At 42.5% G+C, this 23552-nt stretch overlaps 1 protein-coding gene across 3 annotated transcripts in view; it reads left to right on the forward strand.

Moving 5' to 3' along the window:
- The window catches only part of RAD4 (DNA repair protein Rad4 family), a 160763-nt gene that overhangs the window by 119428 nt on the left and 17783 nt on the right, over positions 1–23552 (forward strand). For all 3 annotated transcript variants that reach the window (XM_087686125.1, XM_087686127.1, XM_087686126.1), the window contains 4 exons: positions 14440–14568; positions 14725–14774; positions 21545–22447; positions 22679–22973. In XM_087686125.1, coding sequence (XP_087542251.1) covers positions 14440–14568; positions 14725–14774; positions 21545–22447; positions 22679–22973 — 1377 coding nt within the window. The remainder of the gene's footprint in view (positions 1–14439; positions 14569–14724; positions 14775–21544; positions 22448–22678; positions 22974–23552) is intronic.

A 23552-nucleotide genomic window follows, 5' to 3' on the forward strand; every position in this document is an offset into this window, starting at 1 on the left:
GAAATACGTCAGCATTGGTAGCATAATTGTCTGAGCCACTTTGAGGCGGACATGGAACGGCCAGGCTTGCGACTTCCAATACATAAACTTCGCGGCCAGTTTGTGTGAAATCCACTCCAGCAGGGCCTTTGGCCGTACATCCACCCCCAATGGGTATCCAAGATGCTTGACAATCGAGCCACGAGAAACCACCTGGCCCTGCCAGCCTAATGACTCTAAATCAGGCTCCGTGCAACTGAGAATGACTGACTTGAAGGCATTGATGCGAAGACCAGAAGCTTGACCAAAGAGCGTCCAAACATCTAATGCCTTGCGAATGTTATCCCTGTCCGCCTGCAAAATCATAAAGGAGCCATCAGCCAAAGATTGGCTAATGAAGTGCTGCCCCAAAGGAAGCGATAACCCTGCCAGCTGGGCAGAAGCCGCCATGGAGGATAACATTGAAAGGACCGGGTGAGTCGCCAAGGCAAAGAAGAGAGGACTCAAAGGGCAGCCCTGTCTGAGCGAGCGTGCAAGGAGAAATGGCTCTGTGACCCCACCATTAAGCATAACTCTTGAAGAAGCCTCAGTACTAATGGTGTAGATCAATCGGGACATGCAGATCCCAAAGCCCATAGCAGACATAAGATCTGCAAGGAAAGACCAGTCCACACAGTCGAACGTCTTTTCCAGGTCCAGTTGAATCAAGACCACTTGCTGATTGGAGTGCCTCGCATAATCAATAGCCATTTGCACATTCAAGATATTGTGCAAAATGTTGCGTCCCTTAATGAAACCATATTGGAGGGGGTGCACAAGAGCTAGAAGGTGCTTGTGAAGCCGATTTGCCAGCACTTTGGAAAAGATTTTATACATCACGCCCATCAACGAAATTGGTCTCCAGTGTTGCAGCTTTGACGGCGAAGGGACCTTGGGGATCAGTTTGATAAGGCCTTCTTTCCATGAAGAAGGCATGACCCCTGTTTCCCAAACCTGCTGGAACATGACCACTAAAGGCTTTACCAACTGCGTGGCTGAGTGCTCAAAAAATTCATTAGTGAGACCATCCCAACCAGGACTTTTATCCTTAGGCAGGTGCAACAAAACATCCATAACCTCCTCTTCTTCTATCCCTACTCTGTCTCTCTCTCTCTCTCTCTCTCTCTCTCTCTCTCTCTGTCTTTGCCTTCCTCTGCATCTCTAAAACCATGTTTGTGTGCGCATGTGTGTATATGCACACATGCAGACACGAACATGGTTTTAGAGATGCAGAGGAAGGTGGAGGCGTAGCAGCTCCTTTGTTCAATATCTAGATCCTGAAACCTTTGATTACTGTGGATACTCTGCTTGTGGATCAACAGATGTGTTCCTTGATTCTTTCATATGCTTCGGCATTTGCTGCACTCTTGGTATCAAAGTACCCTAGAAGGGCTGATTGATTTGGGTAGATTTGAAGAGCAAGTCTCAATGTGACACCAAGGCTGCATTTTCAGTGTTCGAGGGCAAGTAGGAGGGTTGCACATCGACACAAGGCTGAAGCGAGTAGAGATAGGTGGGAAAGGAAGGGAGGGTGTTGTTTTTGTACAAGCTTTGTTATCAAAGGAGAGAGGCTGTGTTTTCAGCCTTTTACAAGAAATTTTGATTTTGAATCGCCTCCAACAGTTAAGGCATGTGGAGTAGAGGAAGCCCTAGCAGGTTGGCTCTTTAGAGTGAAAGGGGGCTACCCTTTGTTTTGTGTAGGTTATTCAAGAGCCATGTCATCTGAAATTGATGTGGAGTTCTATGTGATTATGGACCACAAGGTCCCTGTGTTACTAGCTCTTACAAAGGATCAAAAGCTAGATGGGGAGAACTACCGCATTTGGTGGGTGATAGTGCTTGCCATCTTGGAGTCTTATGATTTGTTAGAGCTCATGGAGGCCATTGGCCGTCTATTGGTCGAGGATCTTTCCTAACTTTCTTCTTTTGAGAAAGCGGAGTTGGTGAAAGTATAAGCACACTAGGATAAGTTGAATGCCCGCATCTGTTCTTTCTTATTTCTTTCATGTACTCTAGTCGTGATAGCCTATATTGAGCATCTTACCAATGATTGAGAGATGTGGATTGAATTCGATTAGCTCTATAATAGGATGGCTCTCATGAAGAGGGTTTCTTTGGAGGTGTAGATGCGGACTTTGAATCCAAGCAAGTCCACTTGCGTGCGGGAGCATGTGAACAAGCTTCAATAGCTACAGATGTAGCTTCAAAATGTAGGCAAGGTGATCACCTCTGAGGACATGGCGATTACTTTGTTATTGCTATTGACCCCTAGATGTAGTGCATTCTACTGTGATTTGATTGCTTTAGGGTGGACAAAGATCCTTGATTGGGAGAAGCTAGTTCCTATGGTCTTGGACCAAGAGGAACAATTGAAGGGCATGAATTTCCATAAATTTGAGGCTCTTACAGGTCAGGCTTCCCAAAAGAAGGGGAAGCAAAAGCAAAAAAAGGAAGACAAGAACAAGAAGGACAAGGAGTATACTTGCTATATGTGTGGTAAGACACGTCATTGGAAGATAGATTGTCCTGACAAAGATAAGGACACCAAGGAGAAGGAGAAAAGGACTACAAAGGACTCCGGAGCGGTGGCTCCTACTTCAACATCAGTGTTTCTACATTTGGAGGCTATTGAGGTTTTTGCACTAGATCCGTATGATGTGGTATTGATACCCCATAGACTCGAGAGCAGATTGTGGATGAATCATGATGGTGCTACCCGCCACATGACTCCTCTAGATGGCATTGGCCATGTGCATTCAATGTATGGGTATATTTTGACTAGTGACAGCTCTTCTGATCCTACATAGGGTAAGGCTGATATATAAATTTCGGATGGGGACAACAGTGCTCATACTTCAGAGGTCTTTATGTTCCGGATTGGGCTATCTTCCTTCGGTGAGTAAGATTTGTGGACTTCCTCACAGTTGAGTTTGACAAGGGCTCCTTTTGGGTCCTTGATGGAAAGATGAGATGGGTGCTTTGCTACGGGCATGAGGAGAATGGTATCTATAAGATTTGGAGTTCTTTAACCCTTACTTCTCTACTTCTTATTTCTTAGTCTTAGTCCAAGCTATGGTATGCTTGGTATGGTCACTTGAGATATGAGTACCTCAGGAAGGCAGTTTGTGACAAGCTTGTGCATGGATTGCTAGATGTTGAGGTGAGCCATCTATTGCGTGTATCTTGTATATGTGGTAAACAACAGAGAGAGGTGATTCCCAACAACACTTCAAGCTGGGCAAAGGAGCCCTTGGAGATTGTTTCTACAAACTTGTGTGGATCAATGAGGATGGAATCTCTCAAGGGGAGTCTTACTTTATGTTAATTGTGGATGATTACAATAGGAAGCCATGAGTATATTTTCTGGCACTAAAATCAAAAGCTTTCTCACACGTAAACGATTGGCTCATCTTTAAGGAGAACTTTTAGGCAAGAAGCTTAAGATAGTAAGATCCAACAAGGTTGGAGAGTTTGTCTCCAATCAATTAGCTTAGTTTTAAGGAGAACTTTTAGGCAAGAAGCTTAAGATAGTAAGATCCAACAAGGTTGGAGAGTTTGTCTCCAATCAATTAGCTTAGTTTTGTGAAGATTGAGGGATTCATTAGGAGTTTCCTAATAGGAAGATTCCTCAAGAGAACAACATTTTAGAGAGGAAGAATAGGAGTGTGATTGAGATGGCCCAGACGATGATGGAGCATTGGTATACATCTCAATGTCGTTGGCCGAAACAATGGCCATTGCTACTCATATCCTAAATCGGTCACCCACATTTGTTGTTGTTGATATGACTCCTTTTGAGGGGTGTTTTTACTAAAGTTGCATGTTTTCTATTCATGTGTTTGGATGTGATACCTATGTTCACATTACAAAGAAGCAGAGGGATAAGTTTAAGCCTGCTTCCGAGAAAGAGGTGTTTGTTAGCTATTGAAACTAGTCTTCCTTTTGTGGATGGGTGGTAAATCCTTGATTACAACTTAAATACAACAGCAAACAATTAATGCAAATATGAAAATACAAATTTACCTAGTGATCTTGGACAATGCACACCCGATTGGCCCCAAAATTAGTGCCCCTTATGGTATTTCTTTAGCTTAATTGAAGAAGAAGTTAATTTACAATGTGTTTCTCCTAATTCCCTTCGCAATCCAAACTTCCCTTGTTGTCCAAAGTGACCATCAAGTCTTCAATCTATTTTTCCCCTTGATTCGGGCACTTAATTGACCTTCATCCACTTAATAGACGATGTAAATGCCCCAAATTCAATGGCTAGCTAGTCCTCCACTTGAATTTAGTTGAAATTCACCTTCACCCTGTTGAATCTAAGTCTTGGAGCTTCCAATTTCTGGCATTCTTTCCGAGGCTATTGCTAAACCCTAATTTCTGTTGTAAATTAGGATTTACAGCAGAGAAATTTGTAATTTCTTAGCCTCCAAGGGTGCAAATGCTGAGATCTTCATAGCAAGGTTGTGAAATGGTTGGGAGATGAGAGAGAAAGCTGTAGAGAAAAAATTCAGAGGTTTGTCGCGAAGAATGATTGAAAATTAGTCAAATGCAGTTGCTGCCCTGACACAACAACTTGTAGATGCAAAGAAGTGGAGAAAATCAGTCATTTACTACTCTTGCCCTGTCTCAATAGCCTGTAGATCCTGTCACTTGCTGTTGATTGGTCTTCTCTTGTCCATGGTTGCCTCAGAAGGTCCTCCAATGGCTGCAAATCAGACAAGCAGCATCTCCTCCCTCTCTCTTACAGGTTGAATATACTAAAATTTTCTCTCTCCAACCTCTAAAGACGTTTTTCAGTCTTGTATGGGCATTTTTGACAAGTGATAGCCTTCCCAAATGGTTTTTCGAGCATTATCCATAAAATATTAATTTTTAGTCTTTAAATATTAAAAAATAATCTAATAATTATTTCAATGCACTGAAAAATAATCTGATTGGCCGATAATTAAATATGCAAGGCATCTTCCACTCGCGAGTGTCTCTGTACCATCTTTGACCATGAGATTGGTGTTAGGTACAGTTAAATGCGACTTCTCTAGTGTGATGAACTAACACTTATGGTCAAATGAATGACCTAGGCCAACAACTGGCACCAGATACCACCAAGTACCTGTGCGGCATAACTTATAGTAACTTTTGCCTTTGACATCTCGTGATTTTCTTGGGTCGAGGACTCATAAGGTAAACCAGTGAAAATTGAGCATGATTTGATCATAAACTGATCACTTGTTGATGTGAGAACTGATCACAAACTCGTTGTAAAAACTGACTAGCAATCAATAGAAAAACTGATGCAAAACTGATCCAAAAAGTGACTATAAACGGTTCTCAAGCTGATAAAAAACTGAGGTGAATACCATTGAATATTAATGATCATACGTTGAAAACCAACATTCGATAATCAGTCCTTGATGATCATCAACTGATGCTACACCAAGCATAACCAATGCCATACTAAGCATAACTGATTACACATCGAGCATAACGGATGCAAATATACAGTTTTAGAGCTGCAGTGAAAACCACACCGATCTGCATACCAAACATAGTGACTAGTACACTAAATAGTGATCTCCTGGTAAACATACTGTTCAGCTACAGTACCGTGAATGTATGTTGAATACATTCGAGATCCACTACTTCTAGAGCTGTCCATTACTGAGGAGCGGAGATGCTAGCTCCCCCACAAGCATAAGGTAATACTCTGGACCTCTACTTTGCTGAACCTGATTGAGCTCGAACTAAAGTCGACTCTAATTGGAAAGCATTAAGGTAAAGCTGCAACAACTAAGAATGGTCTGCCAAGTCATCCTCCTCCATCCATTTGACATCCATTGGTGAATAATACTGAAACTTTACCAAGTACCTTCTGGAACTACCCCTGATCTCTCTCTCGTTGTGTGCCAAAATATGCTCTCGTACCAGTATTTCATCCAGCTCTTCAACCTCCGGCTGGATTTTAGTAGATACATCCTCTGGCACATCTCCATGAGAAGGTCTAAGGAAGCTCACATGAAAGGCATTGTGTATCCGCTAGTGTGGAGGCAATTTCAGCCTATAGCATGCATCGCTGGTCCTCTCCAACACTTGAAATGGCCCGTAGTATCTCATAGACAGCTTTGGATACAATCGCTCTTTGCCCTTCATCTTTTTCAGCAGTGCCTTTTCAAATCACAGCAATACATAATCGCCCTTTGCAAAGTGCAAAGCACGCCTATGATGATCAATTGCTCTCTTTTGCTTATCCTATGATCTTTGAAGTGCATACTTAACCTTCTGTTGATAAGTTATATCCATGCCTTCCACATGGCGATCAAACTCAAAGATCTTATATTTTGTGTACAAAATAGGGGGTACTTTCTTACCACCCTCTACCACCTCAAATGGAGCTTTGCCCGTAGAACTATACACTGTGTTTTTGTAAGCAAACTCAACTAAGGGAAAATACTACTCCCACTGTGTCTTCTGGTTTGAAACATAGCACCTCAAAAGATATAACACTGTGGAATTTGCTTCCTCAGATTGACCATCTGTCTGCGGATGGATGGATGATGAGAATTTCAGCGTGGTATCCATATTCTCAAACAAGCCCTTCCAAAACAAACTGGTGGTTCAAGGGTCTGACTCACTAATGATTGACTCTGGCATACCATGATACTTAAAGATGTGCTGCAAAAACAATTGTGCCATATGATCAGCCTTTATTTTCTTCGTCACAAGAATTAAATGGACTTGTTTGCTAAAGCTGTAAATGATAGTCCATATCCCATCATTCCTTGTAGGTGTCTTAGGAAGCTCAAAAATAAAGTCCATTGCAATGCTCTACCAAGGTCTATTTGGAATAGGCAAGGGTTGTGGCATCTTTTGTCTATCATGCTTTACCTTTTGGCATACGATGCATGTCTGAACAAACTGTTCTACATCATATCTCAAAGCTGGCCAATAAAAGAAATGCTCCACTGCCTTGATCGTGGTATCAATACCTCTATGTTCTACATACAGAGCAGCATGACTTTTAGTGATAACTCTAGGCCGTAACTGCTTTGTAACACACAGTCGTCCATGCATCATCAGAAATCCATCTCTTACACAAAGTGTCCATGTCTTTGGCCATTGCAAAGCTGATCATAAACATTAGCAAAGTTCGAATCAGCAACATATTGCTCTTTCATGGCATCCAACTTAGTGTGATAAACCATATTGACAGTCGACAACTGAGGTTTACATGACAATGCATCACTTTTCCCACTCTTTCTCTACGATCTGTTCCTCTTTCCAACCCTATTTTTCAGATCTGCCTTGATTTTCAGCCTTATTTTCCGATTTACCCTTTTTCTCAGCCTTTGACTCTTTGACATGTGACTTGGCATCATCATCGTGGAATCTTGCATCCTTTCCATGCAGCAATGTGTTGGTTGTAGTAGCAGTTTCTATAAGCTGAGACATGCTGGAAACAATGGACTTAATGCAAAAATCGCGAATACCCTTTGGCAAACCACAAATATACTTCTCCACCTGCTCATGGAGGGATACTGTGTGATAAGAAGTAACTTGCAGCAATGCATTCTAGAACTTCTTATTATACTGATCCAAGTTCTTGCAGTCTTTGGAATTCAACTGATTCCAAATTGTCATAATGTCTACTTCAAAGGTACTTGTCAACCAATTTGAAGCAAACATTTGCTTCAACTGGACCCAAGTGGTAGGTGACTTTCCTTGAATAAGAAGTGTAGACCACCACTGCAATGCATTTCCCTTAAAAAATGTGGCTGCCTTGCGTATCTTAGATGCCTCTGTGAAGTTGCCTCCAGAATAGGCTGCATCAAACTGCTGAATTAAAACAAGTGCTTTCAGCCTATCTTGTGCACCACTGAAAGGCTCAAACTTCACACTTTTGCCACCTTCATCATAGTCCTTTGTTGGACCTATGGGAGTCAAGTTATCATAAATGGGCTGCTGCAAAAAGGGTGCATTGGCTGTATTTGCATAAAAACCAGCAGTATCTAAAGCACCTACATGACCAACACCAAATCCTTATGCTCCAATAGTCCCTGGGGGTGCCGATACATATATCTATGGCCCACTTTGTGCCCCAAGCATCATGCTTATGCTGCCATACATGGGATTAGGCATTCCACTTGCATTACCCGGATACATTGGGTGTTGTAAGCCATGCATTGGCTGCTGCATACCATAGGGATTTGTGCCATACATTCTTGTATGCGGTGCGTGTTCAATCATAGCATGAAAAATGGTACCACCACCAAAGTATCCTTGCGGTTCCATGCTTGCATGTGCATAATTTTCCTGTTGCCCATGTCCCCATAGATTGGTACTACCAAGTTGGCTATGCATTTGCACTTGCTGCCCCACGGATACAAACTGTTTGTGCTCATCCGGCATTTTGGGCTCTTCTAAAGAAGGCTTAGGCATTTCCTTCGGTTCTTGTGGTTGTCCCGAAGTTGTAGAAGGTGTCTTCTTCTCTTTGCCTTTGCTGTCCTTCTTTGGGGCATTCAAGAATCGAGTAAACTGGGGATCCTTTGCCAATTCAGCAAAAAGATTTGCTGTTGTACGCATTCGATCCTTGAAGCTATCATCAAATTGTTCAGCCCCTTGCTGGTCATCAGCCCCTTTATGCATTGAAGTGCCAACATTTGGGACATTTCCCACATTTTCAGCATGCTGTCCATGCTGAGAACCATGCCCAACATCAGTCATTGCATTTCCCCCTTCACCACGTGATTGACCAAGGAGTGATGTATCCTTTCCACTTGATCTCGTATTACCATGTGAAGACATGCGTGCTGTGATTCACTGCTGAGAACAATTTCAACAATAATACAATAGTCCTAAGTTGCAATCAAGTACCACATGCTCAACATTTCAAAGGATTTAATGGTATCCTAGCAACGGAACCACGATACCAACCTTCCTTCTGTGGATGGGTGGTAAATCCTTGATTACAACTTAATTACAACAATAAACAATTAATTGAAATCTGAAAATACAAATTTACCTACTGATCTTGGACAATGCACACCCAATTGGCCCCAAAATTGGTGCCCCTTATGGTATTTCTTAAGCTTAATTGAAGAAGAAGTTGATTTAGAATGGGATTTTCCGGATCCCCTTCGCAATCCAAACTCCCCTTGCTATCCAAAGTGACCAGCAAGTCTTCAATCTATTTCGCCCCTTGATTTGGACACTTAATTGGCTTTTACCCACTTCATAGACGATGGAAATGCCCCAAATTCAATGGCTAGCTAGTCCTCCACTTGAATTTAGCTGAAATTCACCTTCAGCCTTGTTGAATCCAAGTCTTGGAGCTTCCAATTTCTGGCATGCTTTCCGAGGCTGTTGCGAAACCCTAATTTCTAATGTAAATTAGGGTTTACAACAGAGAAATTTGCAATTTTTTAGTTTCCAAGGGCCCAAATTGCTGAGATCTTCATACTTGAGTGTCGACTCTTGAAATGTGAGTCTTGAAAGTTGAAAGGAAGGGAGAGTCGAGAGGCTTGAGGGTTTGGGTAAAGTTGAAAGAGCAAGTGTGAGAGAGAGGGGATGGGAGATGAGAATGGCAAATGCTTTGATAGGGTGCAGGATAGAGGGGATGGGAGATGAGATTTGAGAATGGCAAATGTTTCAATAGGGTGTGGGAAAGAGGGCATGGGAGATGGGATTCAAGAATGACAAATCACAAGTCCATTCAAGATTCAAGATCCAATAGAGGAAGATGAAAATAGTAAGTGCTTGCTGAATTGATGTGGAAGCATGGAGGAGAGGAGCACCTTTTGTAGATGAGAGAAGGGTCAAAGTTTAAATAGTCAAAGAAGGATCAACAGTCAAAGAGAGGGCTGGCAGCTGGAAGGAATCCAAAGAGGGATGGGGGTGGGGAGTGCATGGTTGGAAAAGGGGGTGGGATGAGGTATCCAAGGCTTCTCACCCCCCAAAAAGTGCCACGTAGGCATGCAAAAACGCGGAGTAAAGGCGTGGGTGCAAGAAACGCGGGATGCGAGATTTTGAACGCGCAAACCAGGTGGCTAAAAAGGCCCAAAATCACGTACGAAATTGTACGAATACATACCGTACGAATTATACCGTACGGAGAATGCCGTACGTCGTACGGAGGTAACTATGGCAATTATTAGCCCTTAGATTGGCATTAATTAATTAATGAATGCATGGTCTCTAATGTCACCATTGACATTAGTGGCCAATAAATTGGTCTAGGGCAAAATTTGACACCCAGTACCATGTAGTACTTGTCAGTCATACCTTATTATCATAGTTACTAGGAACCGGGAATGGGAACGAGAACAGGACCCCCCGGAACGGGAGGAATGCCTAAAGTTTGGGAACCGAAACGGAGGGAACGACACACACACACATATATATACAGAGAGAGAGAGGCCAGGCAGGCAGGAGAGTCAGGCCAAGCAGGTAGGAGAGGCGGGGGGCCGCAGGCCAAGCGGGCAGGAGAGGTGGGAGCAAGTAGGGCCCAGGCGAGGCAGGCGGGCAAGGCAGGCGACAAGGGCGGGACAATTTGATTCCAAGGAACGGCCATTCCAAATACGGAATGGCTGCTTGAATAGCTTGGAATGGCTCGGAACAGGCATGAACGGGGCTGGGAATGAGCAGGAATGTTCCATGGGCATTTCACTGGTAGGCACATGCCGGAATGCGTTATTCTGTTCCGACGGCCCGGAACCGGCATTCCCTGTTTCTATGCCTACTATAATTTTGCATTTGGCATCTAGTGATATCTTGAGGTCCTAGGTCCCACACTGTGAAATAATTGACTTGCACCTCACATGTGCGCGTCACATTAGCACATTTTATTAACTTTTAATAAAATGCTAAGCAAAGCAGTACGATTTTACATCCTGTTGACAACAACACTTTTGTGGGACAATGAGAGTTGCATAGCCTTGGCACAAAATCCCATTTTCCATGCTAGGATGAAGCACATGGAGATCTAGTATTTCTTGCATTATTTTATTCAGTTGTGTGCAATCCACCATATTTGACGGAAGTTGGCCAAATTTAGCTTGCTGACTTGATCATTTTCTTGCATTATTTGTTGCCTATTCAGGCAGCTCTGCGCACTCACATGACCAGGAGCTTGAGAGAGAGAGGATTGTCTCTCCGGCACCGCATGAGCCTCCACTCTTTGTCTTTTACTGGAGCCGGATGCGGATGTGGAGTCCCCCACCACTAATGGTAGAGGCCTCTCCCGCATCGGTTGAAGATATGCCCACATTGGATTCTTCCTTGTTAGTAGGCATAGGAGTTGGTGCTGATAAGCCACTTCCTCCGTCTCTTGTGGATCCCTCTCTCATCTTGGCGAGAATCTCCTCGATGATGTTTTGAGGGATCTCGTTGGATGGTGTGACTTGCCCCCCCATCTTGGATAGATGTTGAAGAAGCCGAGTTGCACCACTTGTATAGTGCTTCCTGCAATACTTGCATGTCCAATGGTGGGAGTTGGACTTCTTTGTGTCCCTCTGCACATGGATCACATGCATATTGAAGGCCTTGTGCTTCTCATGAGTCATGGTGCCGACGACAGATAAAGAGGCCACAGAGAGAGAGAGAGAGAGAGAGAGAGAGAGAGATAAAGCAAATCCTCCCGAGGGAGCAAGTTGGAGTGCCGGATGAGATCTAGCTGCCAATGCAAGAGCCCTTTAAGCCTGGCAATATGGCAATTGCCTCTGGGTCGTTGCCATGATTGGTGTAACCCTTTTTAGTGCATTAGTACGGGGATTTCCCACACGTTGGCCTAGGGCCCTCGTGTCTCTTGTAATCATGTAATCATGTAATCTTGTACCTTTTTTTCGTAATTAATACAATTACCTTTTACGAAAAAAAAAGATGTTTTGCCATGACTTTTGTAACGCTTCTGTCGTTTAGTACTTTATAAATATAACATCCATTACGAAAAAGAGAGAGAGAGAGATGCTTGAGTGTTGACTCTTGAAATGTGAGTCTTGAAAGTTGAAAGGAAGGGAGAGTTGAGAGGCCTGAGGGTTTGGGTAAAGTTGAAAGAGCAAGTGTGAGAGAGAGGGGATGGGAGATGAGAATGGCAAATGCTTTGATAGGGTGCACGATAGAGGGGATGGGAGATGAGATTTGAGAATGGCAAATGTTTCAATAGGGTATGGGAAAGAGGGCATGGGAGATGGGATTCGAGAATGACAAATCACAAGTCCATTCAAGAATCAAGATCCAAGAGAGGAAGATGAAAATAGTAAGTGCTTGCTGAATTGATGTGGAAGCATGGAGGAGAGGAGCACCTTTTGTAGATGAGAGAAGGGTCAAAGTTTAAATAGTCAAAGAAGGATCAACAGTCAAAGAGAGGGCTGCCAGCTGGAAGGAATCCAAAGAGGGATGGGGGTGGGGAGTGTATGGCTGGAAAAGGGGGTGGGATGAGGTATCCAAGGCTTCTCACCCCCCAAAAAGTGCCACGTAGGCATGCAAAACGCGTAGGAGTAAAGGCGTGGGTGCAAGAAACGCGGGATGTGAGATTTAGGACGCGCAAACCAGGTGGCCCAAAAAGGCCCAAAATCATGTACGAATTTGTACGAATACATACCATATGAATTGTACCGTAGGGAGAATAAATTAATTAATGAATGCATGGTCTCTAATGTCACCATTGACATTAGTGGCCAATAAATTGGTCTAGGCCAAAATTTGACACCTAGTACCATCTAGTACTTGTCAATCATACCTTATTATCATAGTTACCAGGAACCAGGAATGGGAACGAGAACGGGACCCCCCGGAACGGAGGAATGCCTAAAGTTAGGGAACCAGAACGGAGGGAATGACACACACACACACACATAGATATATATATATATATATATATATATATATATACACACAGAGAGAGAGAGAGAGAGAGAGAGACCAGGTAGGCAGGAGAGTCAAGCCAAGCAGGTAGGAGAGGCGGGGGGCCGCAAGCCAGGCAGGCAGGAGAGGTGGGAGCAAGTAGGGCCCAGGCGAGGCAGGCCACAGAGGCGGGACAATTTGATTCCAAGGAACGGCCATTCCAAATAGGGAACGGCTGCTGGAACGGCGTGGAATGGCTTCGAACAGGCATGAACGGGTCTGGGAACGGGCAAAAACGTTCCATGGGCGTTTCGTTGGTAGGCACATGCCGGAACACGTTATTCCGTTCCGAAGGCCAGGAACGGGCGTTCCCTGTTTCTATGCGTTCTATAATTTTGCCTTTGGCATCTAGTGATATCTTGAGGTCCTAGGTCCCACACTGTGAAATAATTGACTTGCACCTCACATATGCAAGCCACATTAGCACATTTGATTGACTTTTAATAAAATACTAAGCAAAGCAATACGATTTTACGTCCTCTTGACAACAACACTTTTGTGGGACAATGAGAGTTGCATAGCCTTGGCACAAAATCCCATTTTGGTGCTAGGATGAAGCACATAGAGATCTAGTATTTCTTGCATTATTTTATTCAGTTGTGTGCAGTCCGCCATATTTGACGGAAGTTGGCCAAATTGAGCTTGCTGACTGGATCATTTTCTTGCATTATTTGCTGCCTATTCAGGCAGCCCTGCCCACTCGTTAGAGTCACTCTAGTTTCTTGGTTGCGAGTGAGAGAGTTCCAGTTGATGGTACTCCAACAACTCGTTGTATATATTTGCTTTTAGCATTCAGCATTCAACATTCATGCTTTGCAGTCTTAAGCGTTCTACTCTCTCTCTTGACTACAACACTTTTGTGGGACAATGAGAGTTGCATAGGCTTGGTACAAAATCCCATTTTCCATGCTAGGATGAAGCACATAGAGATCCAATATTTCTTGCATTATTTTATTCAGTTGTGTGCAGTTAGCCATATTTGGCGGAAGTTGGCTAAATTTAGCTTGCTGACTTGATCATTTTCTTGCATTATTTGCTGCCTATTTAGGCAGTCCTGCCCACTCGTTAGTGTCACCCTAGTTTCTTGGTTGCGTGTGAGAGAGTTCCAGTTGGTGGTACTCCAACAACTCATTGTATATATGTGCTTTTAGCATTCAGCATTCAACATTCATGCTTTGCAGTCTTAAGCGTACAAATTAAATATCTTAGCCTTCAGGCAGGGTTCAGAATACAAAGTGTATAGAACCATTTGTTCTTTACTATTTGAGAGCAATTAGGCTGGAATCTTTGTTTGTTGTACCTATTTTTGTTTTACCTTCTCTTTCTTTCTTTGAGAAACTTCTGTGTTAGAATGTCAACATTTAATTCTCTCTTCAAGTATAATCCTGTGGTTAAGGTGCTATGATTTGATGAGTTTGCTTGAGGATATTGTCCTATTTTTTCTTGCTCTTTCTTCATTAGTACATGCTTTGTTGACTGGCCTTATACAACTTTACAAACTCTGCTATGATCTTTGCATGCCAGTTCCAGAGTACCTTCAAGATCTCTAAAGAACGGGAGTTCCAAATGCAGTCCAATTTCATGGATGCAAATCATGATTTTGCTTTGTGTTTGCTTTCTGCTCTGCAGCAACAAGCTGGGTCAAGTGAAGAGGTAATTTGATAGCAGAGAGATTTTCTACAGTTTAAGCTCTAGCTTACAATGCATGGCTGATACAGTGCTTATAAGTTGCTTTGCCTCAGTCTCACACTTTGAAGTTAAATCTGGTAACAGAGAATGTATTGAAAGAAGGCACTTCTCTATACGCAGGTTGCTGCTTTATCGGTTTCCCTTCTCAGAGCTTTGGGTCTTACTGTACGGTATGCCTTGTTAGTCCAATCACGTGTTCACTTCATTAAAATCTTTTTTCTCGCTCCTCTTTATGAAAGTGCTATCCTCTAAAATGTTTTTGGAAGGTCATCAATGAGGTGCAAATAAAGTCTCGTATCCTTCTCTCCCCTCCCCCTCCTTCCTCTTCATGTGGCAAAGATTTAAAATTCTGCTGAAACTGTGACTCGGGTCCAATTTCCTTATCTACAATTTCGAAATTTTAAGGGCTCTTGCCCAACCCTAAATTTTGTGCTCTCAAAGCTGTAGCTGCTTCTTTGGAAGCTCTCCAAGCTTCACAGATCTGGTTCAGGTCTTCTAACTTGCTTGAGCTCTTTGCTCTATCTAAGCCTGATGTTTTCATTTGAGCCCCATCCTTCTGCACAAATAGAGAAGAAATAGGAGATGTTCAAGGCTGAACATTTAGGTGAAAGGAGGTGAGGAGATTCCTAATCAAAGCTGTGTGAGGGTTTTCCATAAAGTTACCAACTTTGAAGCAGCTGAATGAAATCTAGTTCTTGTTCTTTAGAGGTGCTTTACTGCACCATGGATCACAGCTTCAATGTTTCTGTTTGTTTCCATTATTCTTATTTCATAAGGTCATAAGCTTAGGCAACCGATGGGCTACCAAGTTTCCTTCAAGGTCACTCCCTTCTATAAGAGGAATTATAGCAGTTGGAAAAGTTGGAACTCAAAGGACATCCCTTAATGCAAGTTTTTACTAGATTGAAGTGCTAGTAAAACCATCCCATCTTTGTTTTCTATGATGCAGAAATTCGTTAATCTTGTTTATTTGTGCAACTTTGAAGTCGGTAACCTACATTCAGCATGATGTATGTCAAAGTAGTGTTATGGTTTCTTTGTCATCAAAAGTAAGGGGCCATGAAAACAAGAAAGAAGGGATGATGATCATCATCAGAAAAGCTCTATGTTTCCCTTGTTTGCATAAAGGACCACCTTTGTCTTTGTACTATTATATGACGTCAATGTCACAATGTTCTGCTTATGCAAGCATATACCATGATGTAGGCTTTGTTATTTTGTTAACATCCATGTTTGTAATGATCGTTTGGAAATTTCAAGATGTGGCATGATGATGCTAGGTGTGTAGTTGTCACATGACTGGTTGATGCTAGGTGTGTAGTTGTTACATGACTATGGTTGATGCATGCCAACAAACTTACGTGATGATCAGCCAAGGGTCTAAAAACCCTATTGAAGATAGACGTTATGGGATGTGACTTTGTAATTGATGTCCCTATGACATGGATGCATGTTTTCTATGCGTAACTTCAACGCGTGTGCCAATATGGTGGACTACATTTTTGTTCATGCAGGCACTTTACCTCTTTAAGAAAAGACTTGGATTGAGCACATTGGGGAGCATTGGAAATGGTGATACCACATGTTGATGATGTATGCATGTGGAGATAGACTGTTTTTTATTTGCATGCACATTACCTCCTTGGAATGAGAGTCAAATTGGGCTCTCAGGTGTATTGAAAATGGGAGTGGATAGCATAAGGGCAATAGAATTGCAGATGTGGATGATAGATATGCCATATTCAATTCAATAAAAAATTTGCATGTTTTCAGGTATTATGAAATGCCTTAATTGTCACTGATCCTCTTTTGTTGTGCTATCTCCTTGCATAATTTTCTACATATTATCCCATTAGAAATTTTGGGAGGATAGTTTCATTTGAAGAACTTCCTTGAGGCTTCATGTTAGTGAGGGCTGATTAGTAAAGATGCTAGTGAAAAGGTTGAGGCTATCCCATCATTCCTAGGAGTACCCTTGTCCTTTGCTACCACTCTTTCAAACAACAGGTCTTACTCCCCTCCATGCCATCTATCTGTCTTCAAGCTTTCCAGTTCATTTAATCCTTTTGGTGTGGATTGGTGCCTTTTAGAGCTATAGTGATCTCAATCTACTTGCTTGTAGGGTTGAAGGCGTGCTTGTCTTGAGGTCAATCTTTGGCTGGTTGTCCCGACTCCCTTGTCTCTGTAGATGCAGCATTGGTCTGAGAGGTTAAAGAATCTGATATTTGCATGATGGAGCCCCACTGTCAAATAGGGCAAGGTTCCTGTGGATGAGGATCTACTAGAGAGGTTAGTTAGTGTCTGGGAGGGAGAAGGTTGGCACACTAAGAGAGGATTGGAATGGGATCCTTGGACATTTGGATGGACACAAAGAACATTGCTCACAACCTTAGGTCAGAAAGTGGCATAGTGTGAATACACTAGGGGGCACTTTTAGGGTTTTGGTAATTGATTCCTATTTGTAGGGCTCAAGGCCATTTGTGCATATTGCATGATAATCACTCAAGAGAAGCAATTGCTGGCAATCATCCCTGCGCTTATAATTTGGCGTCATTATTTGCACAATGTCCAATGATTATTTGGATTGACCACCATTTGCTGAAATTTCTCTCTAATTATCCACATGGCCAAAAGATGAGGTGAACGAAGCTTATGCGAGAGTTTGACTTTGAGATTTGTTAATGTAAATGGCACAATCAATAATGTTACGGATACCCTTAGTTGAATCCGGAAATTCAATGCTTTGTCTTGTTCTAAAATTTGGATTGATTTCTATCTTTCTCTCAAGGGGCATTGCCAAACTAAATTGATCCTTATTTAAGTAGGATGTGGCAATTAGTCCAAGACAGACCTATCTTTTGGAGGTCCAGACATGGAAAGTTGGCTACTGAGAGAAAGATGGTGGATATTATTCCCTTAAAAATGGATTACTGTTTGAACAAGGCAAAGTGTGTGTGCTTGATATGAGGATATTTGAATGAGAATTTTTGTAGGAGTGCCATGATGCACTGAGCTTGGGACACCTTGGCATATACCTAACTTTAGCCTTGGTTGGCCAATACTTTTATTGGTTGGACATGAAGACTTTGGTTGAGTCGCATGTGTGGAGTGCCTATGGTGTCAACTTAATAAAGCTAAATGGTATACAAGGTGGGGATGTAACATCCTTTACAAATTCTAGATAAAAAGTCAAATGATGGATAAAGATGTCTTGATTCATTTCAACGATGACGAGTGTTAAAAGCTATCCGTTTGTTAGTCTCTTTGCTGATAATCTATATAAACTTTATGGTTTCTTCTTCAATGAAGCTAAAGAAATACCAAAAGGGGCGCCAATTTTGGGGCCAATTGGGTGTGCATTGTCCAAGATCAGTAGGTAAATTTGTATTTTCAGATTTGCATTTATTGTTTGCTGCTGTAATTGAACACTGCTTCCATGGACGGTTGTGTTAGTTCTTGATCAGATTCGTCTCCCAGATATTCATTTTCCACGGTTTGATGCTAGCATTTGTCTACATTATCCATCTCTCACACAGTGTGAGCAAAGCCACTCAACTTGTACTTTGTACTGTCAAATCAAAGTAATTTTTGTGATTCCTGCAAAATTCCAATGTTTCCCTAACCCCTCACTAAATTTTTGTAAGCCTAGTAATCTTTTACGAGCCCAAATGCCTTCACACTGTTTACAGTCACTGTAGAAATACAGATTGTAGCCCTAGTCAGCGCATTATTGCATACTCCAGGACATGATCAAAATCAAAGTAAATGCATCATTGCCTAGTCCACAAGCCAGTGCATCAATACGTAGTAATGGTGATCCTAAGCTCACTAGTCATGGCAAACAGTTTTCCAAAAATTGAACACTTGACTGTCCATGTCATCCTCAGAGCATCTAAAGACTAATGGAGAGACTGAGGGGACATATCAAACTATGGAGATTGTGCTATCTACATATGTCCCCCATAGGCACTTTGATTGGAAGTGTTATCTTCCATGGATTGAGTTTGCTTATAGTAGTTGACTATTAACCATTCAGCTACTGCATATAACCCATTTATATTGATGTACAACTATGAGCCAAGTTGATTTCCTGCATGATATGTGAGAAATGTCAACGATTGTAAAGGAAAGTGTTAAAACAACCCAAGATTGTGCCATGTTTTCATTTAACCAAAACCATACTCCTCAAAAGCTCCAGGAGGGCATGTGGGTTTACCTTAAAGTCCCAAAGGACTTCAATTCAATGATAATTGGCAAGTGTTTTAAGCTATCTTTGAGGTATTATGGACCCTTCTAGATTATCAAGAAGAGTAGTAGCATGTCTTATCAATTGGATTTACCTCCATACATCCCAATTTACTCCATGCTCCAAGAATGATTGGGACAAGGTAATTTGACTGTCTTGATTGAGGAAGTCCTATCACAGGAAGATTCTCGACTTTAGGGCTAAACAATCTTGTTGGACCATTCATCTCAAGTATCTAGTCAAATTGAAAAACGGCCAAGAAGCAGAGGCAATTGGAGGGTGGAATTGTTATATCCTTGGACATTTGAATGTGCATAAGCAACATTGGTTATAGCCTTGGGTCATAAAATGGTGTAATGCAAATACACTAGGGGACACTGTAAAGAAATACCCTAATGCAAAAACATAAATGAAAGCATAGGACAAAGCATAAACTCAACAGAAAATAGTTAGGGTTAGGGTAATAGTTAACTCAAAGACAATGAACATAGCGAAGATTTGAATGAATGAATAAATATAATACAATGCTCATGCAGCAAACAAACTGTGCAGCGAATGAAAATTGTACCCTGAACTCTCGCGTCTAGAGGATGAAGTTAGAGGTAATGAGTTGGAGAGTGTGCCGTACTTTTGATGGATCGTGAAATGCAGCTAGGCAGCCTCGAGATGTTAGACAGCAGCAAATGCATGCCAGATGAGTGTTGGACAGGCCGGATCAGTGTTGGACATGCTGGTGGATCAGTGTTGGACAGACAGAAAAGAGAGAAATCTGCAAAAGGCAGCCTCGGGGGAGTGTAGGATTGCCAGTCAGGCGGCAGCAGCGGCAGCAGTGGCAGCAGCAAAAGGCAGCACTCGAGGGTGGCGATAGCTGGTTTGCAGCTAATGCAGCCTCTAGATGGTCGTGGACAGCAGGGCGGCAGCTGGCTGCAGCAAATGCAGCAGTAGGAGAGGTCAGCCTGGCTATTCGCAATAGTGAAGGGTGTAGACTGCGTGGAGAAGGTTGGAAATAGGTGCGGGATGGATGCAAATAGTGGCTGGTAGCCTCAGCTATGATGTCCTTCGCAAATGAGGTGTGGGCAGTGGAGCTAGATCACCTGAAACGTGCATAAATGAGATTGGGCTAAATGAAGGCCAGTTTGCCTATTATAGAAAGTTTCAGGACCTTGAATCTCTCCCCATTTTAATCTCTCGTACCACTCTCCGTTTTAGGGTTTTTCATTAATTAAGCATTTTTGAGGTTGTTCAAGAGGCTACTTTAGCATGCAATGCATGCTTTAGCTCAACAAATACTTAAGGGTTAGGGCAGTTTGAGTTCTATTCATAGATCTCAATGTCCATTTGTGCACACAATCATGTGATCACGACTCTTGGATTTTAGGTCCATTGACTGACATGTTTGTACACTGGAATGGTGTGGGGTGGTTGTATAGGACACCAGCTCTTGGGATGCAGTTGTGGCCCATTACATTGCCAGCTACTAGCTTGGGAGTGAGAAGGTGAGACTGATGTCCATCCCCTTCATGGTTCCATAAAGGGGCATGGCTTGTGTTGTGTCTTATGTTGCAAGTTTCAAAAGGGGGGGGTGGGGGGTGGGTGCGGGGATGCACAAAGAAAGGATACATGGGGATTTGCAAGGCAAGAGGTGGTAAGGACAGGGAAAGCCAGGGCGTAGGGTAGGTGAATGAGTGGGAAGAGGGTTGAAGAAGGAGAGAGGAAAGCAGTTGTGTCTTGGTGATTCAGATTCTGGAAGTCAGGGCGCTCCTCAGCTAGCAAGTAAAGCAATGGCTGCAGATGAGGAGATTTCGATAAGAGCATGGAAACAAGAGGGTCAGCTGTTGTAGGAGGAGAAGCATGGGAAAGAGCAAGAGGGATGCCTCTGAAGAGGGGAAAGACGTAGTTGACAAGCAGCAGCTGCAGCTTAACTTCCTGAAGACACACTTTTTTCAAGTACATATATGCTTCACATAGTTCTATGAACAAAGACCTGATTTCAGACTTGTGGGGAAGTTACACAATGAACAGAGGTAATTCTTAGTTGTTACTCAAGAAGTGAGTGGACATATTTTGTAATTTGGCAGTAGCATAGCCATTGTTGAATGTTACAAAGAGAATATCTGGAAACTTAAACATTAAGTGTTGTGTCATTACAGCAAGGACGTATGGGACAGTCAGGATTCAGTTAAGCCACATGTTGTAGAACAGATGCTGAAAAGGAGTTGTGTCTGGGCTGCAGGTGCAAGTTTATTATGAAGCAGGGCATGGGAAATGTTTGAGAGCAGGTTGATCATCATGAATAGACTCTCAATTTTTTGCATATTCGTTAGAAACATACTCCCCTGTAGAAAGCTGAGAAAGATAGCAGCCTCCTTGAAGTTCAGATCATGGAGAGTGAGGGTTGCTACTTAGGCCAGATGTAACAATGTTGAAACATACAAGTCCAGAGAAGTAGCTGTAAAGGGATTCTATGACTTTTTCTTCTGTATTCTTATAGTCTTACATGCTCAGAGAAACACCATGGAAGATTCTGAGGAGTTATTGCACTGCCTTGCATGGCATGTGAGACTGTGTCATAACAGTTAGGGTCCTCACATAAAGTAATCTTTTAATGAAGCACATGGATGATAATTTCTTATTTCTTATGGCTACAAAAAAGGTGAATTCTTGCATGACCTAATTTAGCATATATTGATGCAGGTACGTGACAGTGCTCAATGTTACCTCATTAAAACCGGATGCATCCTCTCTTGAGGCCTCTTCAGGAAACGGTGTTGGGGCTAGCAATGCAGAAGCTCTCTCTCAACGGATTCTAAGCAGGACCCGTGCAGCAAGTCTTGGGTGGTCTCTTGCTGAATGTGAGCGCCGATCTCCAAAGGCTTCTACTGAACATTTACAGGATGGGTCTTCTCCTCATTCAAAACGTAGTCCAAACAAAGGAAGAAAAGACAAAATGATCTGTGAACAGAAGCAAAAGGAGACAGTGAGGGAGAATGATGGTCAATCTTTACAAAGTTCTAGTCACTTGGATGGCAGTCAAGTTATCAGTATGAGGAAAGCTCAGGTAGGACTGAGATTACAATCAAGTGGGAAGGAAGAAAGCATAAGAAAGCGAGAAGGGTGTGATGAGCTTGAAACAATACATCAGATAAAGAAAAAAGGCGATTTAGAGTTCGAACTTCAGTTAGCAATGGCCATTGCTGCAACTGCTACTGGTATGAACTCTGGGCCAGAAATGTCTGGGGTGGAGGAAATTTTGAATAATCCTCAACAGCAGGGAGATGCTACTAATTCTAAACAAGCAAAGATCTTGGAAGGGAGACCTAATGGTGCGGCAGAGTACCTAGAAAACACAAGAGCAAAAAGCAAGTCAAGTAACCTTGCAACAACTGGGGCAGTTTGGTCACGAAAAATGGGGCCTCTACTTCACTGGGCTGAGGTCTATTGTGGAGAAGGTGATGCAGGAAGATGGGTACACCTTGATGCTGGTAGAGGGATTTTAGACAGTGCAAATATTGTGGAAGGTGCTGCAGCCTCTTGCAAAATCCCCCTTGGTTATGTGCTGGCATTTGCTGGAAATGGAGCGAAAGATGTTACACGACGGTAAATCATTCTGACGTTTTAAATATTAAATAACAACTCTTTTGCATCTCTATCAAAATGGATTGACAACTTTTAGGTGACCAGTGGATTTATTTTTTTCGAGTTTGAATCAGTAAATGCCTGCTCAATAGCCCATTTTCAGGAAGCTTCCCTGTTGTTGTGGTTGTTTCTAGAAGGGATTAGGGTAGTGGTTCTTTTGGTGTAACACGTTGATCATGTTACGATTTGCAGTTATGTGACACTCTGGTCTACTGCAGTCCCTTTACGAGTAAATAATGACTGGTGGACTGCAACTCTGGCTCCTCTGAAGCAGCTAGAAGCTGCTGCAACTTCATCACCAGGCCCAGCATTGGAGACCCCCAATGCAGGCAAAAAAGATGTAGGACCAAGCACGAAGGTTACTGCAGGTAGTACACCTTCACGAGCCTTACCATCTCAAACTAAGCTCTCTTATGGTCGTAGTTCTTTAGAGGACATGGAGCTAGACGTACGTGCTTATACAGAGCCACTTCCAAAGAATCAGCAGGTATTACTTTCAGTGCTCAAACTTCACAATTCAATTTATATTAGTTGTGTATTTGCAATTATCTGAGATTTTGAATTGTTACTTTGGTTTTTAGGTAGAACAGGCCTGGATGTCCAAAAAAAAAACATTGCCCTTTCTTGGCTCTTTGGCAGAAGCAGTACCCTTATACTAATTACAAGAGCTCATAGTTTCCTAGCCTTAGAAACTGGGAAGCTCTGCTTCATTAGAATTAGTGTTGGTGGTGTTGTTTCTTTGATTTTCTAATTCTTGCCCTGAATATTACCCGGTATTTCTTTCATCTGGTGCTTGTTGGCTGATTTCCTCAACCGGTTCTTTATCAAGTATCTAGATAATCCAGAGAGCCCAGAAACATGTCCAAGGAAAGAAAATGCAAATTGATCATCTTGGTACAAGATGATACCTCCAAAAGGTTCAAAAATGTCTGGTGCAGCTTTTGTAGCCCAAAGATCAAACAGTATTTTTCCACATTTTAATTCATGTGCTATGGGCCAGCAGATCATGCATTGCAAAACAAGTTCTTTGCTTCTTGCTCTACATGAGCAAGGGCAAGCAAATACT

The sequence above is a fragment of the Lygodium microphyllum genome, chromosome 10 (assembly GCF_053477565.2).
Source record: "Lygodium microphyllum isolate KBCC chromosome 10, Lygodium_microphyllum_v1.1.10, whole genome shotgun sequence".
Taxonomy (NCBI): domain Eukaryota; kingdom Viridiplantae; phylum Streptophyta; class Polypodiopsida; order Schizaeales; family Lygodiaceae; genus Lygodium; species Lygodium microphyllum.